Genomic DNA, 22,500 nt, shown 5'->3' with positions numbered 1-22,500 from the left:
CATCTCATATCGATCGCAGGCACCTGAATCTAATCGTATCGTATTGTATCGTGAGAGACTTTGTGATATCGGCAAATATCGTATCGTTGTCCAAAGAATCGATATCATATCGTATCATGATGAAACTGGTGATTCCCACCCCTACTATCTGTCCAACCTTTCCTGTCACTCTGCTGTGCTATCCAGCAAAGCAGAAATGGGCCATGAAGAGGTGAGGTGCATTTTGAAAAACGATGTGCAGTCGCTTTAACAGGGGTCTAAAGTGGCCTTTAAAACAACAACCTCGAGCATGCTGGGAGAAGAAGCAGCAGTTAGCGTGTTTGAGTGTCTGAGGGATGAGGTCACAGAGAGCCCCTGGGGACCATGGGTGTAATTAGAGAACTCATTATTGGAGCTGTCTAACTGGGGTCTGATTGGAGACCTTTCTCCAGCCTTTCTCGCGAGCCACACCTCTATACATGGTCATTTTGTTAAGAAAAGTGATGATGATGATCATGATGATTGCGGTTGATGTCATCATCATTATAATTATGATTCATTCTGTAATTATGATCAGGACCTCTGACTCCCAAATGCTCCCAATCGCAAACGGAACACTTGACAACTCGATTTTCTTGTTCTTATCATTGGAGAGACGCCAAGTGACTATGTGTGGACCACTGGATCCTCTATCAGCTCTCTGATGTAACAAGTGACCATCAGATGCCCCCTAAACCACTTATCTTGCACCGTAATCTAGCAACCCCCACTCAGGGGACATTCAAGCTAAGTGGCCACTACTGTAAGGGGTCAAGTGGCCCAAGTGTTTGTCTTGGGCCCACGTCTCTGGATGTAAGGCTGTGTTACTGTCACCTCCGGGCCGTTGTCGAGGCCAGCTTAGTCTGGGATGACAGGCAGAACTAAGCATCCATAGCAACAACGTCTTTAATTCAATTTATTTTGAAGAGAGAATCTCTTCCTGTCGATAACATTCACAGGGCGGTACCTACATGTGCTGAATTAGAACGTCTGTAGGTCGAGTTTATCCCCTTACAGCTGCCACTGGCTTGACTACAGAGACCCTTGGGATGAGATCAAGGCAAACATCCTCTCTGGAACCTCATCCTCTCTCATCGTTGATTTCTTTCCTGGCTTTAACAACTTTTCTTGGGATTTGTTTTTATTAATCAAACTATTATGAGAGTCAAAGTGTCTCTTTTTGCTTATTGGTGGCCAGGCCCACGTCGCTGCAGCTTCAAGCCAAGACAGATAACAGACACTCTTGTGAGTTTCTCCTGGGTTTGTCGTGATCAAATTATTATAACACATTGTTCCCATCCCTGTCTGCTTTTCTTGACTCGGTGGAATAGTGCACCATCGGCTACATGTACATGCACAGAGAAGTCCATTCTTAACCCAGCGACTCGTGCAACTGGGTTTTTTGGTCAAAGTTTTGGGGTTCGGGTCGATGTATGAACAGCAAACAATAACCATCATGGCCTGGCTTACTCCAATATCTAACAGCTTACAGTGATATAAAAAAAAATAAAAAATAAGGTTACTGTTCACAATTCGTTTTTGCCATCTCCCAACGAAAACACAGAGGGCAAGCAGTCATTCCTTTGATATCTGGGGAGAAGAACAGGCATTGTCATAGTTATTTCTCATGTACTGTATTGGAGGTAACCTACTATCATTTAGTCAAAGAGGGAGAGGGTTGCAGGTGGGCGTACCGTTTGACACTTTTCACTGGCTGATTGTTCTGTCTGTGTCGGACACCACAGGTGGACAGGAATATTCTGTTCATTGGTTTATTCACAGAAACGGAGACACTCAAGCGCAGGGCATCCTCTCTGTACAAGCTGACTGACTCACAGACAGGAGCTTGCCCCCTTTAATTTTGCATTGGCCTGTTGCAAACTAGCCGGAGCTAGGATGAGGAACAGCATGGGTTCTGCTGAGAAAGGACTCGATCAACCCATCAACACCATCATTGGCAAGTAAAATGGCTAGGGTTCCAAAAACGAGGACTATCCTTTTAACCAGAGTATTGTAGCTGAGTTACTCCGTTCATGTATATATGTAGTCATTGTGACCATAAAGGACCCCATAGGCTTTGACCCCAACCTGCCAGCTCGCCCCACAACAATACAATGATTGCAATGATCCCGAGAGAAAATAAAATGTTATTTTTTCTACACATAATTTAGATCCACAGATCTGCATGTAATGCGGGAGGACTTAAGTCTAATGATCCTACATTTGATAAAGAGGGGAAACAATAATAATGGAATCTAGATAGGGAAATTGATAAAGAAAGGGGGGGGAACCACAACAAGAGCTCAAAGAGGGGAAATCTCTTTGTATGTTTTGCCAGAGACGCACGATCAAGAGACGACTTATCAAGGATAACGAAAGAACACTGCGTGCCACATTCTATGCAATTGAAATGAGATCCAGGCGGCAGGAAGAGAAATGGGGCAGCGGGGCTGATTCAGATTCCAGTAATGGGTTGAACTCTCGCGGACACGACCCAGCTGCAACGCTTCGCGTCAGCACTGTTCTCCATCCTGCGCTTCTGAATTCTCGCGGCAGAGAGCTCGCTCTTGTGCAAGAGTCTAGCCTGAACCAGTTTATTTCTACGATCACGGACGATTCACTTGATTTAACGAGAATAACTCTCTCTAGGACTGAGAGACGAAGGCTCTAATCTGTGATGTCGTCAAGAGGAAAAACCTGAAGCTGCTCCACTGACTATAAATCGGGAGACTGGATTTTGTCGGAGTTGTCTGAGATTTTACGTCCAAATGAGGACATCTTGACAAAGGCCCCTGGGCCACAACGGGCAGGTCATAACATGCAGGTCATTTACTATGTATTTGCCTCAATAAATGGGATTTTATTCCTGTAGATTAAGTGCCTTGGCATGTCCTTCGCTTTATTTCATTTTAATGGTAGCCTACCAGTGGTCTGCCAGAAAATGTACCTAATGTATATTCCCTTCAAATCACCCGGAGGTACCGTTTGGCTCACCAAGCTAAGGCGCAAACCATGTAATCACAACGTTTTAGGTTTGAATCTGGCCTGAGACCTTTGTCATATGTCACCCCCCCCCCCCCCCCCCCCCCCCCTTGATTTCCTGTCTAATAAATCAGAAATGCCCTAAATCAAATCAAATCAAATCAAATTTATTTATAGGGCCCGACAACACACGTTAATGTCCCCATGGGCCGTACAGGTCTTCTTTAAACAGGTCAAGAAGACAACATAACAATAAGTCAAGAACAGAACAAGGACACCATAGGGTCCAAACATTTTTAGATGAATACAAATAAATGAAAGAATGCAAGCACTCCCAGACATACCCCACGTGAAGGTAAGGAAAAACTCACTAAAACCTAACAATAGGGAAAAAAGCTCCACAGGCAGTGTGGAGGAGAGAAACCTTAGAAGGGCCGTTCAAGGGGGGATCTCCCTTCTTAGATGTCGGTGATAGTAGTGTTGCAGACGGACAGTTGGTAAGCATGCACTCATGTGTGTGGTGAAACACAGATGAGTGCATGCAATAGCAACTGTACATTTTGAAAAATTAAAGATAGAGCTAATAGCGATAGCAACTGAACATTTTGAAAGATTAAAGATAGAGTTGATAGCGGATCTATTTGAGGCACAGGGGCGGCGCAGAGAGGGTCACGTCCTCCCCGTCTTAGTCACGGGACATTCAACACTCCGGTCGTTGCTCAGGGACAGCCGGAGACAGGGAGATAGGGGGTGGCGCAGAGAGGGTCGCGAACTCCCCGACATCATCGCGGGACATCCGGCACTCCGGTCACCACTACGAGACCTCCGGAGACAGGGGGGCACGCAGAGGGGGTCGCAATCTCCCGGCCTTCGTCACGGGACGTCCAACACTCCGGACAACACTCCAGGACAGCAAGTCATAGGAAGACAGGGAGACGGGACAGGCGTTAGACAGCTCATGAGATTGTAGTAGGCGGACGTAGCAATAGATACAAGTGGTAGGCATATATGTGAATGGAGTAGATATATGAAGTAAGCGTATTATGTGAATAGAATAGAAGTACTTAACCCAGCAATGAAACCGCGTTGACTGTTAATCTGTTAACAGTCTGTTAATCAGTTGACAGGACCACGGACAGACGGCGGAGAATAACTGATCCAAGGCCTCGGAGGTGCATGTAGAGCAGTCACTACAAGCTTGGCCAAGACCCCGAGGCATCCATTACCTTGGTCAGCGCCAGGAGACGGGTACTCAGAGAGAATCCTTAATGACCTAAAGAAACTTGTCTCTCTTGTTGCTAGCTCTGAGCAAGATATATTCATGTTCACTAATCTGGTCTGAGCAAGACATGTCCATGTTCGCAAAACTAGACTGAACTGTCAACGATCGAAGGAACAACATTCCATGGATTTAGTTTTAAGACAGGGATTTCCCTTTATGGCAACCCTGAGATAATCTACCTTACAGAGGCAACCCTGAGATAACCTACCTTACAGAGGCAACCCTGAGCTAACCTACCTTACAGAGGCTAACCAGAGCTAACCTACCTTACAGAGGCTAACCTGGGCTAACATACCTTACAGAGGCAACCCTGAGCTAACCTACCTTACAGAGGCAACCCTGAGCTAACCTACCTTACAGAGGCAACCCTGAGCTAACCTACCTTACAGAGGCAACCCAGAGCTAACCTACCTTACAGAGGCAACCCAGAGCTAACCTACCTTACAGAGGCAACCCAGAGCTAACCTACCTTACAGAGGCAACCCTGAGCTAACCTACCTTACAGAGGCTAACCTGAGCTAACCTACCTTATAGAGGCAACCCTGAGCTAACCTACCTTACAGAGGCAACCCAGAGCTAACCTACCTTACAGAGGCAACCCTGAGCTAACCTACCTTACAGAGGCAACCCAGAGCGAACCTACCTTACAGAGGCAACCCAGAGCTAACCTACCTTACAGAGGCAACCCTGAGCTAACCTATCTTACAGAGGCAACCCTGAGCTAACCTACCTTACAGAGGCAACCCTGAGCTAACCTACCTTACAGAGGCTAACCTGAGCTAACCTACCTTACAGAGGCAACCCTGAGCTAACCTACCTTACAGAGGCTAACCTGAGCTAACCTACCTTACAGAGGCTAACCTGAGCTAACCTACCTTACAGAGGCTAACCTGAGCTAACCTACCTTACAGAGGCAACCCTGAGCTAACCTACCTTACAGAGGCTAACCTGAGCTAACCTACCTTACGGAGGCTAACCTGAGCTAACCTACCTTACAGAGGCAACCCTGAGCTAACCTACCTTACAGAGGCTAACCAGAGCTAACCTACCTTACAGAGGCTAACCTGAGCTAACATACCTTACAGAGGCTAACCAGAGCTAACCTACCTTACAGAAGGAAACCAGAGCTAACCTACCTTACAGAGGCAACCCTGAGCTAACCTACCTTACAGAGGCTAACCTGAGCTAACCTACCTTACAGAGGCAACCCTGAGCTAACCTACCTTACAGAGGCTAACCTGAGCTAACCTACCTTACAGAGGCTAACCTGAGCTAACCTACCTTACAGAGGCAAACCTGAGCTAACCTACCTTACAGAGGCAACAAAAGTTTGTCTTATGTGATGGTAAATGATAAATGGTGCATTTACATAGCACTTATATCCAAAGCGCTTTACAATTTGTTCCTCACATTTGTACCCATTCACTCACACATTCACACACCGATGGTGAAAGCAACCATGCAAGTGCAAGGTGCCAACCTGCTCTTCGAAAGCAGTTAGGGGTTAAGTGTCTTGCTCATGGACACTTCGACATGCTGCACGGGAGGAGCGGGAATCGAACCGGGAACCTCTGGATTACCAGACGACTGCTCTACCTCCCGAACTGTTGCCCCATGTGATGTCAAAGGTATTGTTGATACCAAAGTAAATATTATATTTTTTATTCGATTATTTTCGTACCAACTTAACTTTTGGTGTAGAATCAGGTAAACAATTAAATGTTGCATAGCTTCACTACTCCATGCAGTTAATGGTGTTTGCCTCTGCAGCCAGACATTTTTCCACTACCAAATTAATAACTAATTCACAGAACCCCTTTTGGCATGTGACATCTAAATGTAATCAAGGTGTAGAACGTGTGCTCACATTTGTATCGTCTCTAAACATCAGAGTAAAAAGTAGACCTGCACTTTCTAAATTCAAGTGGCCTGTTTCCAAAAAGACTCTCTCACGGACGCAGTTGCCGCGGGTTGCGTCCAGGAAGGAAACAACTCATTATGGAACAGGTGCTCAAATCTAAAACCTCTAGACTGTGACTTGCTGCCGCTTCCCTTTCCTCCCAGGTGACATTAAGTCATCAACCACGTGGTAAATCATCACGTACAGATGTTGCTACAGGTCCAGTTCGATTGCTGATTGCAGCGCCTCTGAGGCCAGATGGGGACTGGAGTGGAGCACTCTGTGATGAATTCCCATGATTACCATTTTGAGACCAGTTTTTGTTTTTGTTTGATTAAAGGGGGGGGGGGGGGGGGGGGGGCAGACAACAAACCCAAGATGCACTGCTCCCACTCACCTTGAAGGCATCTGCCAGTATCTCAGCCCCTCTCTGATTGGTCCGTTTGGAGAGGCCCACAAAGAACTCTCGACCTGGGGGAGAGGGGAGAGGCACACCAGAACCGTTGTCAGAATTTGTCAGTTTGGTCAGAATTTCTGTCTGTATACTGTACAAGTTAAGAGCTGGGCTATATAGCCAAAATATCAGATCACAGTATTTGTCTTCATTTTGATGGTATAATGGTATTTGATTTAGTTTTCCAGTACAAACAACTGCTGAGCTGTGAATTGTTGTAGGGATAACTGTACTATTTTTGGTGGGAGTTGTGATGAGTTGGATTGGTGATTTTTGGGTTGTGGACATGGTGGTAGGGTCAGGGGTTTTTGGGTTAATAATAATAGATTTAATTTATATAGCACACTTTAAACTCAGTGAGATCTCAATGTGCTTGGTTGTGTAGGGGATGTGGATTATTTTATTTGTAGCAGCTAATGGGGATCCATAATAAGCTAAACAAAGCTGGCAGCTGCGGGCTGCAATGTAATCATAGGGGGCATTTGTGCATGTCAATGTGCGTCCACTACAAGTGCTTGTATCTGCCACTGACTGGCTCAGAATGTTATTAAGCTGTACTGTATGTGTCAACATTATGTAAAGGATCCCTACAGGGAGAGACCTTTGTGTTTACGTTTCACTTCTTCCGGTCTCTGTTCTAACATCCCAGGTCAACAGTAACTTTAGATAATAACTTTACCTCCACTCGGTCTGCAGCAGGTCTCTGTTCTAACATCCCAGGTCAACAGTAACTTTAGATAATAACTTTACCTCCACTCTGTCTGAAGCAGGTCCCTCCGCTCTTGGAGCAGCGTTTTTCTTTAGGACAAAAGTGCTTTGGTTTAGGATTTCTTCTCCTCCAGGCTAAATGGTCAGTAGACCCAATGGTCTGCAAGGTGCAGTGTTTTCATCCATTTGTAAGTGTGGCGCGACATTCTGTTGGTACAATTCGGATATGTGCAAAAACACAAACCATTGTTTTATATATTTTAGATAACTCTGTACTCCAACACAATAAACTGTGTTGAAATAGTTAGAATAGAATAGAGGAAATAGAAGACTCTTCAGACACACACTCATAACGGTCAGTGTCAAAACCAAGCACTTTTAGTGGACGTACTGTACTTTGACATGCACGAATGCCCCCAACTATTACATTGCAGACGATTTGCAGCTACATTTGCACTCTGGTTGGATGCCAAACTTCTTTTCGTTGTACTGTACTTGTGCTGTATAATAATAATAATAATAATAATAATAGAATATAATACATTTGAATCTAATCTTAATATACTCTAATCTAATCTTCAATCATTTAGTGGCTGCTGGCTGAAGCGATCTCCCTCAATAGTGGACCAATTCAGAAGATGTTCCTCCCTATTGGTCATTTTGACCGAAACAGATGAAAAAATAGGGTCCAGGTATAAATATACCGGAATTACTCTTTAATCTTGACCAACTGTGTGATTGAGGAAGCGATCAAGTGAACGCACGCACACACGTATGAATAATACCAACCAACCAACCAACCAAACAACCAAACAAATCCACCCACAGGCTGTGGTGGTAGCACCTAATAAAACTTAAGAATCCATAAAAGTTGAACGCTGAAATGCCCGCCGTTTTAGAATGAAGCTGGCATGGAATCACACGTTCCTTAATCACAAACACGGAGCGGGAGTGTGGAGATAAACGTTGCCATTGAAATGTCCAAACTGTCTACACAGAGCGAGATTGTGGAGTTAGCATGGTCAGCACAAAGCTTAAACCAGTATCACGGCACAGAGGCAGGCCAGCTGCGACCGACCGACCGACCGACCGACCGACCCACCGACCCACCGACCCACCGACCCACCGACCCACCGACAGACAGACAGTCCAAAAGGGCCTGAGCCTCCTAGACCTCTACAGCACTGAAACCCAGAGATGGTCCCTACTGTAGCTGCTGAGCTTTTACAAATGAGCCATTAGTCAGGGCCCTGCCAAGAGGAACTGTTTCTAACCCTGCCATGTGAAACCCATTTCAGCTGGAGGGAACCAGTGAGGGGAGCCAACGTCTAGAAGCCCAATTAGGTGTACTACTGGTTTTTCCAAGAAGCTGTGCAGTCAGTGTAGAACATACTGACCCAAATTTCTAAGTCACCCCGCAAAGCTGTAACAGAATGTACAGACAAGACAATACGACCACCATGCCTCTCCACAACCCTCAATTTACCTGCCCTACTGCCAGCAGAATAAGAGAGGGCTATTATAAGCTAGTGGTGAGGGGCTGGATTTCTGTAATTCTTTGGGGGTCAATGCAACCGGGGAAGGCATCGTTGGGAGTGGAGCGCTTTTTTAGGAAGGATCCCACATTAGAAAGTCTTATTCATGGTCATGGGAACATATTGAATGAATCAATCAAATTATACAGGAGGGGGAAAAGGGGGTTACCCCGATGGTAGATTAACTTGTGTGTGTTTGATAAACTGTGGGTTTGAATCCGCGGTTCATATTGTAGATTAGTTTAGATTAGATTAAAATGTATTGTCATTATACAGCACAGTACAACTGAGAAAAGGTTTGGCATCCAACCAGAGTGCAAATGTAACAGTAAAGTGCAATAGTAATGTGACCAGGCACAGACTTTAGGTCTTGTTGAGCAATCTTCAACTTTTTACATGATATGAAAGTACAGTTCATACCTTCAAAATAAGCCTGTACAAATCGGGCTGATACTTTTCAATCTATGTCTTATTAACCAAGATGATACCACAATAGCTTGTTTTGAGCAACAATGCTTCAAAGGCTTGGAGCTGTTCCTCTTAACGATGCATGCTGCACTACTTTACCTACTTTGCAACACACCCTCCCCCACCTAACCCCTTCTCCAGGTGAGCTGCAGGGAGCAGCCATGGCTTTGTTACTATGATGTGATGATGTGAGAGACAGTTTACAGTCTAACAGTTTAACTAAATCCACACATAGGGTTTCCATTAAAGGAAGGAGAGGAACAGAGGCGTTTGTATTAAAAAAAAAACAATGTATTTAACTCACACTGTAAAAACATACAAAAAAAGAGCTGACAATGACAAAAGAGGTTTTTATTATTTTATAAAAGTGATCACAGTGGAACGTTAAATCAAAAGCACTAGACTGAACCTATAAGGTTCAACTATAGACATACTCAGAACAAACAGAAGGGAGTGGGGAATGTTTTGTGTGTGTATGTGTGTGCGTGTTCGTTGCCCACACTCAGTGTCGGGGCTGCTCCGGAAAATAATCTGGTGTGTGTGTATATGTGTGTGTGTATGTGTGTGTGTGTATGTGTGTGTGTATGTCTGACTTGCGGAGCGCACTGGAGTAGATATTAAGATTAATGAATAGATATTAATGTTTCTCAGCATATTATTTTCACACTGCCAACAAAGTACTGGGTACATGTCCATTGTCTCGGAATGGATTTGGCAGCTGTCATTTCTGCGTGTCTCAGTCTCCGACAGTCTCTGATTCTGGACCCGTCCATCGTGGCCAGCTTCCATGAGGAACATCCTGGTCTTCCCAGGGGTGCACCGGGTGACGCCTGTCGAGGGGGGGGGGGTACTGTCACTGCTCTCTCTCTCTCTCTCTCTCTCTCTCTCTCTCTCTCTCTCTCTCTCTCTCTCTCTCGTTAACCAGGTATGGAGTTCAGGTGTGCTGCTGTCAGCGGAGCAGCTGATCAATGTCTGTGGGCCGATTACATCAGCTATATAACCCCGCCTCAGATGTCGTGATGCGGGTCAGATCGTAACTTTGTGTTTCCCAGTTAGTCGTGTTATTCTGCTCTCTGATAGTTATTTAGTCTGTTGTTCTCTGACCGTGCCTAACCCTTTGTTGTCCTCCTTCCCCGCAGTCCTATACCTGGCTCTTCACCCCGATCTCTGGCTCTGGATAAACGTGTTCTGACCTCCGCCTGCCTGACAACTCTCCTTGCCTCTTCCCGGAACGTTTTGACCCCTGCCTGGCTGACTACCCTGTAACCTGTGTATCGACCCCTGCCTGTCTGACTAACCTGTCCCGCACATGCCCCTGGACTGTACGAGATTCTCCCCTGTGTAAACCGACCTCTGCCTGGATACCTGTCTGTACTTCTTATTAAATAGAGACCTGTCTGCCTTTTCTCTTTGTCTGCATATTGGGTTCAATATGCCGAGCCATGACACATACGTTATATATTGTCTTTTTAGGTGGGAGTCAGACACACTCAGTGATGGAAGTTCCTAGTAGTTGGATGTCTGGCAGCGGTCCCTGGCCACTTTTGTGGAGCCTGATGGCCGCTGTTATGAAGGACTGGCCGAGGCGGTTCGTTGAGTGTCAAGGGGGTATGAGTCTGTGACTGAATGTGCTTCTCATCTTGACTAGCTCATCGTAGAGGGGGTGGGAGGGATTCTCCAGGATAGCAGCCAGCTTCCTTCTCATCCCCCTCTCTGCCACCACCTCTAGTCTGACCAGCTCGAGGTGTACCTCAAGGAACTTATATGATTCCACCACCTCCACCTCATCCCCTCGGATGGTGATGGGAATCGGGGTTCTGCAATAATGGCTAATGGACAATGTCACTAATGTCACACAGGATGACATAGATCCATCACCCTTAGATCCATCACCCTCAACATAGGGGCCCCCCAGGGCTGTGTTCTGAGTCCCCTCCTCTACTCCCTGTACACACACGACTGTGTGGCTCAGCGGAGTAGCAATACAATCATCAAATTTGCTGACGACACAGTGGTGGTGGGCCTGATCTCTGCCAACGACGAGAGGGCCTACCTGGAAGAGGTCAAGGTCCTGGCGGGATGGTGCCAGGAAAACAGCCTCTCCCTGAACGTCAGCAAAACAAAGGAGATGATTGTGGACTTCAGGAGGTCGGGGGTCAAGGACTACAGCCCCCTCAGCATCGACGGGGCACCGGTTGAGAGAGTCAACAGCTTTAAGTACCTCGGAGCCTACATATCCGAGGACTTGACATGGACCACACACATTGACAGTGTTGTGAAGAAGGCACGACAACGCCTCTACTTCCTCAGGCGCCTAAGGAAGTTCCAAGTCAGTCAGAAGATCCTTAAGAACTTCTACTCATGTACAATAGAGAGCATCTTGACTGGCAACATCACCTCCTGGTTTGGGAATAGCACTGCACAAGACCGAAGCAGACTACAAAGAGTGACACGTTCAGCCGAACGCACAATTGGAGGGGGGCTCCCCACCCTCTAGAACATTTACAACAAGCGTTGCAAGGGCAAGGCTAAGAGAATCATTAAAGACTCCAGTCACCCGAACAACTGCCTCTTTGAACTGCTGCGGTCAGGCAAGCGATACCGGAGTCTCAAGGCGAGCACAGAAAGACTCAGAAGAAGCTTCTATCCCCAGGCCATCAGGCTACTAAACGAACAATGAACACTACACAACAACAACCATCAAACGCACATAGCACACACATCCACACGCACACACTCACTTTAAACAAACACACTGTAGCACCCACTCCACACACTTTATAGCACACACACACTTTAAACAAACACACTGTAGCACCCACTCCCCACACTTTATATTTATTAATGAAGGATTGCACTACAACTCGTACACCTTACTGTAAATTGTACCTAAATTGTACCTCATCCCATTTCTGCTTTGCACTATATAGTACTGTACATTAGTACACTGCATAGTATTGTATATTATATGGTAACTCAGTTACGTCTATTCTGCATCGAACATTGTACATATGTCTATACTGAACACTGTGACCTCATTTTCTACTTACATGCTATACTATGTTATTTGATACTAGCTTGTCTAGCACAGTCTCTGGAGCGTAACAGTAAGAAGCATTTTGTATGAAAGTATTCTGTACTTCTGTATGACAACTATTAAAGAAACTTGAACTTGAAATGTTCTGGGTTCTGTATCGTGTTATTTGGCAGGTATGGAGTACACCCCCCCCCACACACACACCTATCAGCCTAAGTACAGTGCCATTGAAATATATTGGATGGTGGGATGAAAGGGGCGTTGTGAGATATTCTGGGTCGTGTGAGAACATGATGCACCTCCAGGAATTTTTTTTTTTTCAAACGTTGCCCCATTTTGTCATAAGAGGGCAATTTTAATAAGCACAGAAAACCCCCCCTTTTTTTTTTACTTTTAAAACAAAACCTTTTAGTCCAGACTCTCAGAGTTCCCACCACCATCACTTCTACACCCCTGTCAGCAGCTCATAAACTACCACTACAGCATGGGCCCACCTTGGTTCCCCCTACACCAACTTTAAGAAAACCAGGTGTGAAAGTAAGCAACAGTGGCCGGCAGGACGGTACCTGTGAAGAGAACATCTCCTCCGTCCAGCGTAGCGCTCTCATCCACCATCTCCACGATGTTCAGGTCCAGCTCCTTCAGAGCACGATGCATGGCCTCTGTCTGGAACACACACAGGAGTAGAGTTAGGGTTAAAGGTTAAAGTTCTCATCTTCACCTTCAGAGCACACTGCATGGCCTCCATCTGGAACACACATACACACACCAACCCACGCACAATTATGTAACACGTGGAATTCATACAGAAAAGTTCACTTGTAGGGCTTGTTGAAATGGCATAGAATTGTAGATGTGCTCATGCGCACACTAGGGATGAATAATGTTCCTGCGGTTTTACTATGTTGACATCCTGGGAATATATAATTTTTCCCCCCTGGAAACCACTTCATCCTGCCAAAAAGCAGAAGGTCCATTCTGTACAACATGTTCTTATTTTTGTTCCTCATCGTCATGTTCATTAGACGAAGTGGTAACTATACAACTATACAATAACTATAAATCAATGAAAGCAACAAGTTGTTCTTGTTTTAAAATGTATCTATTACGGTGGAGAATCGTAAAATATATAGAATCACGTTGGCAAAAGTAGCCCGAATTCAAAATGAATGTGCCACAGATATCCAAATAAAATCAACGACAAACCATAGCCAAGCAGGGGTCTGCAATCTGTAGCCAAAGTCTGCGCCTGTTTTAGCTTTATCTTGGATGAGTGGTTTCAGATTGATTTAGTTGAAGAACCGGGCTGTGTACGCCGTCTAGTGTGATAATAGGAAACTGTGGCCGACAATTAAGTTGTAGATTTGAGCACAACTGATAAAAGATATGCATTCTAGGTACATTCTGTGGAGGTTTTTCTCTAAGGTCTCTGTTCACATTTCCCCCCTCCTCCCTCTCTTCCTCTTCCCTCACACCCTTCCTTTTGTCCTACCTCATCTTTCATCTTCCTCACCTCCTCGACACAACCTGCCTTTGTTAATCACCCCTCCCCACAGCCCCCACCCTCCTTCCCACAAAGCTTAAGAAGCAAGCTCACAGGACTGAGAAGGGACTTGACTTTTCGTGGCCAGAGATAGACAAGGCGTCCTTCCAACTCCTAATTGTATTTGACTATCAGCGCTTTAACAGCGGCTGGTTTGGGCTCCAGGAGCGCAGCTGTGAATCGGCTCATGATAAAATGCAGATCTGCATTGTGAAGATGAATGCAGTCCAAGTTTAGTTTAGTTGAGTGTATGTTGAGTTTGGTTTATGAAAAGGACAGTGTACAATAATCATGTGTGGTGAACAAGAAGATGGCTGCACCAGATTCAGCAAGAAGCTCATTTCCATCTATTGTCCTAGACAGTAAACGAATAGTACAAAACAGTCATACAGTCACATACAGTAAAAGTAGACAGGCTACAAAAAAAAACATAAAAAGCCTCATTCAATGCCATAGCCAGCGCCCATCTCTGCTCTCTAGCGCCAGCTTTCCATTGCCTATTTTCACAACATTTCACGATCTTTGCGGATTTATTGTGTATTCTATATTATAGCTATGGAGAAAATAGTTTGACAGTCTCATTTGACAGACACTATTTGTAGTGTATTTTTTCATGTATACGTTCGCGTGTTATCCCGTGGTGAATATTGTATAGTTTCGGAGTGATCCGGGCTAATTCATGGAAGCTGAGTTATGGAGCGCTATGTGCATTTTGCGAAAGTCGTTTGTGTTGCTCGCCTGGACACGATATTATTTCCAAATCAAAAGGTATATAATAGGTATTATGTTTCATCATGAAGGCATCAAATAGGGGGGGGTCATTTTGTGATGCTCTGATCGTCAGCAACGGCATACATTTTGAATACTACATACGTTGATCGTTGCGATCGATGTGAAATAATTTCCTACCTTTGCTAAGAGTTATTCCAAAATGAATATTCCAATTGTCTGATCGCGATTTCCAGTATTGATGTACATCGGGTCCCTCACAAATTATGCATCAAGTGTGCTGGACGCGTTCCAAGTTGCTCAAATGAAGCGTTTCACTTCATTCTCCGCCCGGATCATATAAAATGTAACACACAGTGTGAAATAAGGTTTCAAAGGGTAGGCGATACTGCCACCTAGCAGGATTCGGCCGGCATTGCACTCTCGAGGTCTCAGAATGAGTTCCAATGATAACATCCAGGTCCGTGAGAGTGTATAGAATTGTTAAAATCTGAAATTTTTTTAAACGATCTAAAAACATAATATTACGTGTTTGGCGCTAAACGGTTGGCGAGCAAACACGTAATATTACGTGGTTGGCGCAGAATGAGTTAAGTACTATGATAGTTTGTGATGTTTTTGTTTTTTTCATTATCAGGGAGCCTGTTCCGTTCTTTGATTGGGTGATGAGTGTGTACTGTATGTCTGCGTTATAATATATGTTGTGCGCGTTATAAAAATCACAACTGGCACATGGTGCCGGAAAGAAACTTTCCAGGCTACACCGACTTGGTCAAGAAGCAATCTTGGACTGGACTAAATGGGGGGGCCCGGAGTAGCCAAGCCTACTGTGCCGTGCCAGGCCTCTTTCAACTTTAACCACAAACACATACAACAAGGCTACTGAGAATAAAGTGGCACGCTGTTAACACATTCACATGTGTATACTGTACACACATGCACGCACACATGCACACACACACTACACACACACACACACGCACGCGCACGCGCACGCACACACACACACACACACACACACACACACACACACAGAGCGGAGAGGACAGATTCATCTAGAGACATTGCAAATCATTTCACACCTCAATTTCATAGACATATTTTTATTTTTATTGGGTTCATGGAGGTATTTTTCTTGGGAAATGGGAATGGATTATGTTAATCCCAGTATCCCAATTCCTAGTATTCAACCCTAGCGCACGCACACACACACACACACACACACACACACACACACACACACACACACACACACACACACACACACACACACACACACACACACACACACACACACACACACACACACACACACACACACACAGGAATAGTTCAAATCCGTACAGTAGGCCTACAGTACAAAAACTGCACTATGCTGACATTAAGTACATCACAAGGAGTAAGGAATCATTATGATATGGTAGGGATGCATCGTTATCAACATTTCTGTTCATAACGGAATGTCAAGTTGTTTTTGAACAAGTTTTAGTTTTCTCTGAGATGTTTCCGTTTGTTGTTTTATTGATATTTGATTTGTTCTATATGTTTGTATATTTGTTATTGTTCTATATTTGTTTGTATGTCTGATTTTGATTTGTTTATTGTTCTATATTTCTGAAATAAAGAAATAAAAATGTCTGTGATGGTCGATATATACAGATATATTATATGATATCGATATTTACATATATCAATATGATGTGGTTTGTATAAAAATTGTGGTTTGTATCCAATTTTGTACATTTTTAAGAAAATAATTTCCACAGTCTATTTCAATGCTGTTATGCACGTGCAGGTACCCACACAAAAGCTGCATGGCTAAAAAACATAAAAACCAACATAGCTAGTCTGAGAAATCATCATCCATCGTTGTTCCCAGTCCTGCTGATCGGATCGATACCGATACAGTAAATAAAATAATCACTATCATCAGCCCATATAATACTGTATATTGTATACTGTATATGACCAGTTCTGGAGTATTCAAATCACTCCTTAAACATTCCCTCCATCGGGCTGAGCCTCCTATCAGCTTGCGTTCATTCATGTCTAATAGCCAATCACATTGTCTTACCTTTCTCCCATCATCCAATCATATTCCTCCTCCCGCCTTTAGGGCCTAATACAGCTGTCAATTCTCTGTCATCTTGCATCCCACCACCTCCCCATTATCCTCCCCAACATCGTAGGTGTACCCGACTCCTGACTTTAGATTCAGTCAGTTAGCTGACGCTTTTATCCAAAGGTTCTGTACAACAAGTCAGCAGGAAGGGTACAACTCTGGCAGCTAAGGGTCTGTAACATTGATAATCAAACGGTGTGGAACTTGAGTGCTACAGTACATACTTGAGTGCATATTAGCATAGTAGATCATAGTATAGGCAAGGTAGATTCCTTAGTAGCAGAGTGCATACTAGTTTGTTTAATTTCAGATTTCAGAAGCTATCTAGACATATATCATTTACCTCTGCTAGATCACATTCATAAATAAAAGTGCTTATTATTATTATTATTATTATTATTATTATTATTATTATTATTATTATTATTATTATTATTATTATTATTATTATTATTATTATTATTATTATTATTATTATTATTATATCTGTGACGTACGTGGGTTGGTCATTATCATTATTACTGTATTTGGAAGACCATGTGAACATTAGATTAGTATCATTTGTATGTGTGTGTGTGTGTGTGTGAACAGGAGAGCTAATGATATCTCTTCTTCTCTTCCTGTCAGGTGCTGCCCGTCCCTATACTGAAGGGTGTTGATTGCCTAATGAAGGACAGCTGATGGCAGTCACATCAAGGGGGGCGGGTGCACAAGTAGCTGACAGCACACACACATCAGGAGTCTCGTTGCTGGAGTCACTTGCCTTGTGGTAGAGTGGGGAGGCTGCTGTCTCGCTTACCTATGGCCTGAGCACAACACTGTGTGGCACGGTGCTGTCTTATTTGCATGGAGTGTGGGTTAGACTCCACAGCTGTGGTGGCCGGGGATGGGCCTAAGGTAGTACTGTGAATATTAAGTGTTTGTTGAGTTATCTCATATGTATGTCTTGTTTGTTCCCCCATACCTTTTCCCTTTTGTGTGTGTGTGGGTTGAAATCCCCACCGACAACATCCGGCCGTGGGTTGAAACCCCCACTATACAATAAAACCTAATTTACCATTTGAAAACGTCTTTGTTTACTATCTGCCTACCCGGGACTGTTTGAGAAGCATTTTTCTACTATGGGGGTTGTTTTTTGCTCATGTAACACCTGCCCAGTTACTATCTTGTATGGTCGATAGACCTCTGTACATGACATGGGGGCTCGTTAAGTTTGCGCAATTGTATGGTTCCTCGTTGGTAAAATAACGGGGTGTCTTGTCGATTGAAGCATATCAGGTGTAATAAGATAGCGTTTTCTAAATTGGTAAGTTAGTGGGTTCCATTGTCCGTGCACAGTTGATTGATGTAAACCATTATTGTTGTGATGCTCTTAACCATTCTATTTTTCTGCCACATAGGTAACAGGGGGGGGGGTCACCTGCTTGGCTAGAGGGTGGGGGGCACAAGTCGTGATTCCGGTGGAGCGCGCAATGAAATCGGTAAGCGACTGAAGATATGTGTAGCCTTTCATCCAGGTAGTGGAGTAGTTTATCTGGGATAGACTAGAGTGACACAGGTGACTCCTAGTTGAGTGGTTAGGACCATTTGTTACTATTTTCATTTAGTAGATGTGGTCAGTTGGATTGTTTTGGTTAAGAGGTATAAAAGCAGAATGTGTCTATTATTATTGTGCACGGTCATGGTTAATTAAGTGAGGACATGATATATATGTATATATTTTTTTACGCACGCATAAAAACATAATATGGCTGCGTCGGCGTTTGTTTTTGAGGTCTTCGTGGCGGATCCGACAGAGGATCAGGTGGAAGGTTGCACAAAGGCAGAGTTAGGCCTTATTGCTAGGCATTATGATATTACTGTGCAAAATTCCCAATCCAAGGCGGATATGAAGGCAGCTGTAATAGCGGGGTTGGTGGAGCAACAGGTGTTTAGCACGGCTCAGGGAGTAGTGGGTCCTAGTGATCAGGAGGTTGCACACACTGGCGAATGGGTTGACTCTCCCTTGCGTGATCTTAACCCGGATGGTGGTGCTATTAGGAAGAATGGTAGTACGGCCGGAGCTGAAAGTGAGGGCGCGGGCGATTCGGATAAAGACTCCACGTCTTCTGGCCATGCGCGCTCTAGTCTGCGTTTTGCCCGTCTCCAGATGGAGGAGAGAGCGCTGTTGCGCAGAGAGGACAGAGAGGACAAAGCAGCTGTACGAGACAGAGAGGACAAAGCTGTACGAGACAGAGAGGACAAAGCGGCTGTACGAGACAGAGAGGACAGAGCAGCTGTACGAGACAGAGAGGACAAAGTTGTACGAGACAGAGAGGACAGAGCAGCTGTACGAGACAGAGAGGACAGAGCAGCTGACAGAGAGGACAGAGCAGCTGAGAGAGACAGGGAAGAGCGAGGAAGGGAGAAGGAGAGAGATAGAGAGCTCCAGATTACACTGAAGAGGATGGAGCTGGAGAGTGTTGGCTCTTCTTCGCCCTCATCTGAAGCTTGCCAGGGCAGTTTTAATGTTGGGCAACATATTGCTATGGTTCCTGTTTTTCGAGAATCTGAGGTGGAGGCATTTTTTGTTAATTTTGAGCGGGTAGCGGGGGCTGCGAATTGGCCGGAGGCTCAGTGGGCACTATTAGTGCAATATAAACTCACGGGTAGGGCTCAGGACGCATGCCAGTTTTTATCAAAGGAGGACAGCATGGTATATGAGAAAGTGAAGGGTGCTGTCTTGCGCGTATATGAACTGGTGCCGGAGGCGTATAGGCAGCGGTTTAGGGGACTAAGTAAAGCTCCCTCGCAAACACATGTGGCATTTTCCCATGAACAACGGATGATGTTCACTCGTTGGTGTGAAGCGTGTAAGGTGGATGGGGTCGAGGCTTTGAGCGAGTTAATCCTCATGGAACAATTAAAAAAATGTGTGCCCGAACACATGATAATACAGTTGGAGGAGCGAAAGGTTTCTACCCTCCAGGAAGCTGCAGTTTTGTGTGACGAGTTGGCAATGATCCACAAAAATGTTTCTGCGTCACATGTTTCTGTGCGAAATGGTGTGTATGTAGGAGGGGGCGCGTTTTCTCCGTCGGGGCCGCCGTATCGCGGAGGTGACGAGCGACCATTCCGACCTCGCTCACCGCCGTCTCGAAATGCCTTGGGTGACGAGCGAGCATTCCGATCACGCTCACCGCCGTCTGAAAGGGTGTGTCATTATTGTAAAAAAGAAGGGCATTTTGTGAAGGACTGTCATGCGCTAAGGGATCGACAGGAGACCAGGGAGTCAGCCCAGGAACCGAAAGGGGTGGGGTTGATTGGTACGGTGTCATGTCCTGACCAGCATAGCTCTTTTGAGCCCTTTTTGTTTGATGGTTGTGTGTCCCTGTCGGGTAAAGTTGGGGACTACCAACGGGTGAGAATACTCCGTGATACAGGAGCCTCTCAATCGTTCATCCTGGCTGATGTATTACCATTGGATGTGGACTCCTGTCGGTCGAGCGGATTGGTGAGAGGTATTGGCATGGGGTGTGTGCGTGTGCCGTTGCTTAAGGTGCATGTACAGTCTGCACTGATCACAGGTTGTTTTCCGGTCGCGGTTCGCCCATGTTTTCCCGTAAAGGGCGTGGATTTCGTCATGGGGAATGATATCGCTGGGGGTAAGGTCGTCCCTGTGTTGGAGGTTGGAGACGCTCCATTTACTAACTTGTTGTGTGATGCATTGATTAATAATCACCCCAATGTCCCTTCTATTTGTGCTGTCCCTAGGCATTTTGAGGCGGGGATGAGGTGTTTATTGCGCTGCCCACGCCTAGTACGGTGCTCACTGCCCGGTTCTCAGGACCTTATGTGGTAAGAGGAAAGGTCTCTGCCACTAAGTATATGTTGCATACGCTCGGGCGGCGGAGGAGGACACGCTGGTGTCATGTGAATAGGCTAATGAAAAGTCCTGCCCGCGTCTCGTCGGAGTTGAGATGTGACAGGACTGTTGTTTCACATGCTGTGTTGTGTTCTAATGTGCCTTACAGGACGCACGGGGTTGATGTTGGGAGTGCGAACACCATTGAGCAATTCGCGTATGGTTGACTACAGTATACAGTCATGGCCTCGGTATGAGGAAGGTGCCAGCCACGTCCGGCGGCTGATGCGTCTGGTATTGGGTGAGGTGGTGGTTGACCGTGTGGGCCCAAAATAGGGGCATGTGGTCTATATGGAGTGTGATTTCTATTTATTTTTGTTCTGTTGGTACTAATCGGATGTTGGTTGATAATAAGTGATAATGTTTTGCTAACCCTACGGGTTCGCTCTTATGGGGGGAGGTGTGACGTACGTGGGTTGGTCATTATCATTATTACTGTATTTGGAAGACCATGTGAACATTAGATTAGTATCATTTGTATGTGTGTGTGTGTGTGTGTGAACAGGAGAGCTAATGATATCTCTTCTTCTCTTCCTGTCAGGTGCTGCCCGTCCCTATACTGAAGGGTGTTGATTGCCTAATGAAGGACAGCTGATGGGAGTCACATCAAGGGGGGCGGGTGCACAAGTAGCTGACAGCACACACACGTCAGGAGTCTCGTTGCTGGAGTCACTTGCCTTGTGGTAGAGTGGGGAGGCTGCTGTCTCACTTACCTATGGCCTGAGCACAACACTGTGTGGCACGGTGCTGTCTTATTTGCATGGAGTGTGGGTTAGACTCCACAGCTGTGGTGGCCGGGGATGGGCCTAAGGTAGTACTGTGAATATTAAGTGTTTGTTGAGTTATCTCATATGTATGTCTTGTTTGTTCCCCCATACCTTTTCCCCTTTGTGTGTGTGTGGGTTGAAATCCCCACCGACAACATCCCCTTTTCCCTTTGGGAAAAGGGCCGTGGGTTGAAACCCCCACTATACAATAAAACCTAATTTACCATTTGAAAACGTCTTTGTTTACTATCTGCCTACCCGGGACTGTTTGAGAAGCATTTTTCTACTGAGGGGGTTGTTTTTTGCTCATGTAACACCTGCCCAGTTACTATCTTGTATGGTCGATAGACCTCTGTACATGACAATATCCAACCAGGACCTCAACAGCCCCAGGCTGAGATCATCCTGCTGTATACAGGCCAAATCAACCCTATGACATCATCCCAAAATTACAAATTCAATTAAAAAGACAAAATGCAAGTGTTATTACATAACAAAGTGAAAATTTACTATATGTTGTCGAGTTTGTACATAAAACAGTGTTATTACATAATGCACTGTTACAAGGCACGCTGCCAGGTAGCAGCCAGGACCCTGAGAGAACTGAGAACGAAGCGAAACCTTTTTCTGTCCAACAGGTCACGATGACATCACCCTAGGTACGCCACAAGGTGATGTCACCGTGGAGGAAGTATGTAAAACCTTTTACGAGGGACAGAGGCGCTGGAAAACAGAGAGGTAGAGGAAGAGACAGACAAAAAAAATAAGATAGTTGATTTGTTCTGATGGATGAAGCCCAAGGTTCTTTATCAAATGACCTTCATATATAGTCATCCGTGGTGCTTTCTAATAAACCTGAGGAGGGGTCTCATCCAAAAAGGTCACTTTAAAGGGGAAAACAACACAACTGTATGTGCTGTATAGTATAGTTAGTATAGCTAGTATAGTTTAGTATACATAGTATAACTGTATATTGTATAGTAGTGTACATAGGACCCATTACCTTTTAATTCGTAAGCTTAGCATTGTATTGTATTTTTATCATGTCTAT

General features: G+C 45.0%; 1 protein-coding gene across 2 annotated transcripts in view; it reads right to left on the bottom strand.

Annotated features, from left to right (window-relative positions):
* ddah1 (dimethylarginine dimethylaminohydrolase 1) overlaps positions 1–22,500 on the bottom strand; it is a 257,094-nt gene that overhangs the window by 41,321 nt on the left and 193,273 nt on the right. For both annotated transcript variants that reach the window (XM_084309755.1, XM_084309754.1), the window contains exons 2-3: positions 12,951–13,050; positions 6,580–6,653 (exon numbers count right to left, since the gene is read on the bottom strand). In XM_084309755.1, coding sequence (XP_084165881.1) covers positions 6,580–6,653; positions 12,951–13,041 — 165 coding nt within the window. In that variant the 5' untranslated portion in view covers positions 13,042–13,050. The remainder of the gene's footprint in view (positions 1–6,579; positions 6,654–12,950; positions 13,051–22,500) is intronic.

This window comes from Notolepis coatsorum (genome assembly GCF_963971535.1).
Source record: "Notolepis coatsorum genome assembly, chromosome: 3".
NCBI lineage: Eukaryota > Metazoa > Chordata > Actinopteri > Aulopiformes > Paralepididae > Notolepis > Notolepis coatsorum.
This window is presented reverse-complemented; position numbering and strand designations above follow the sequence as displayed.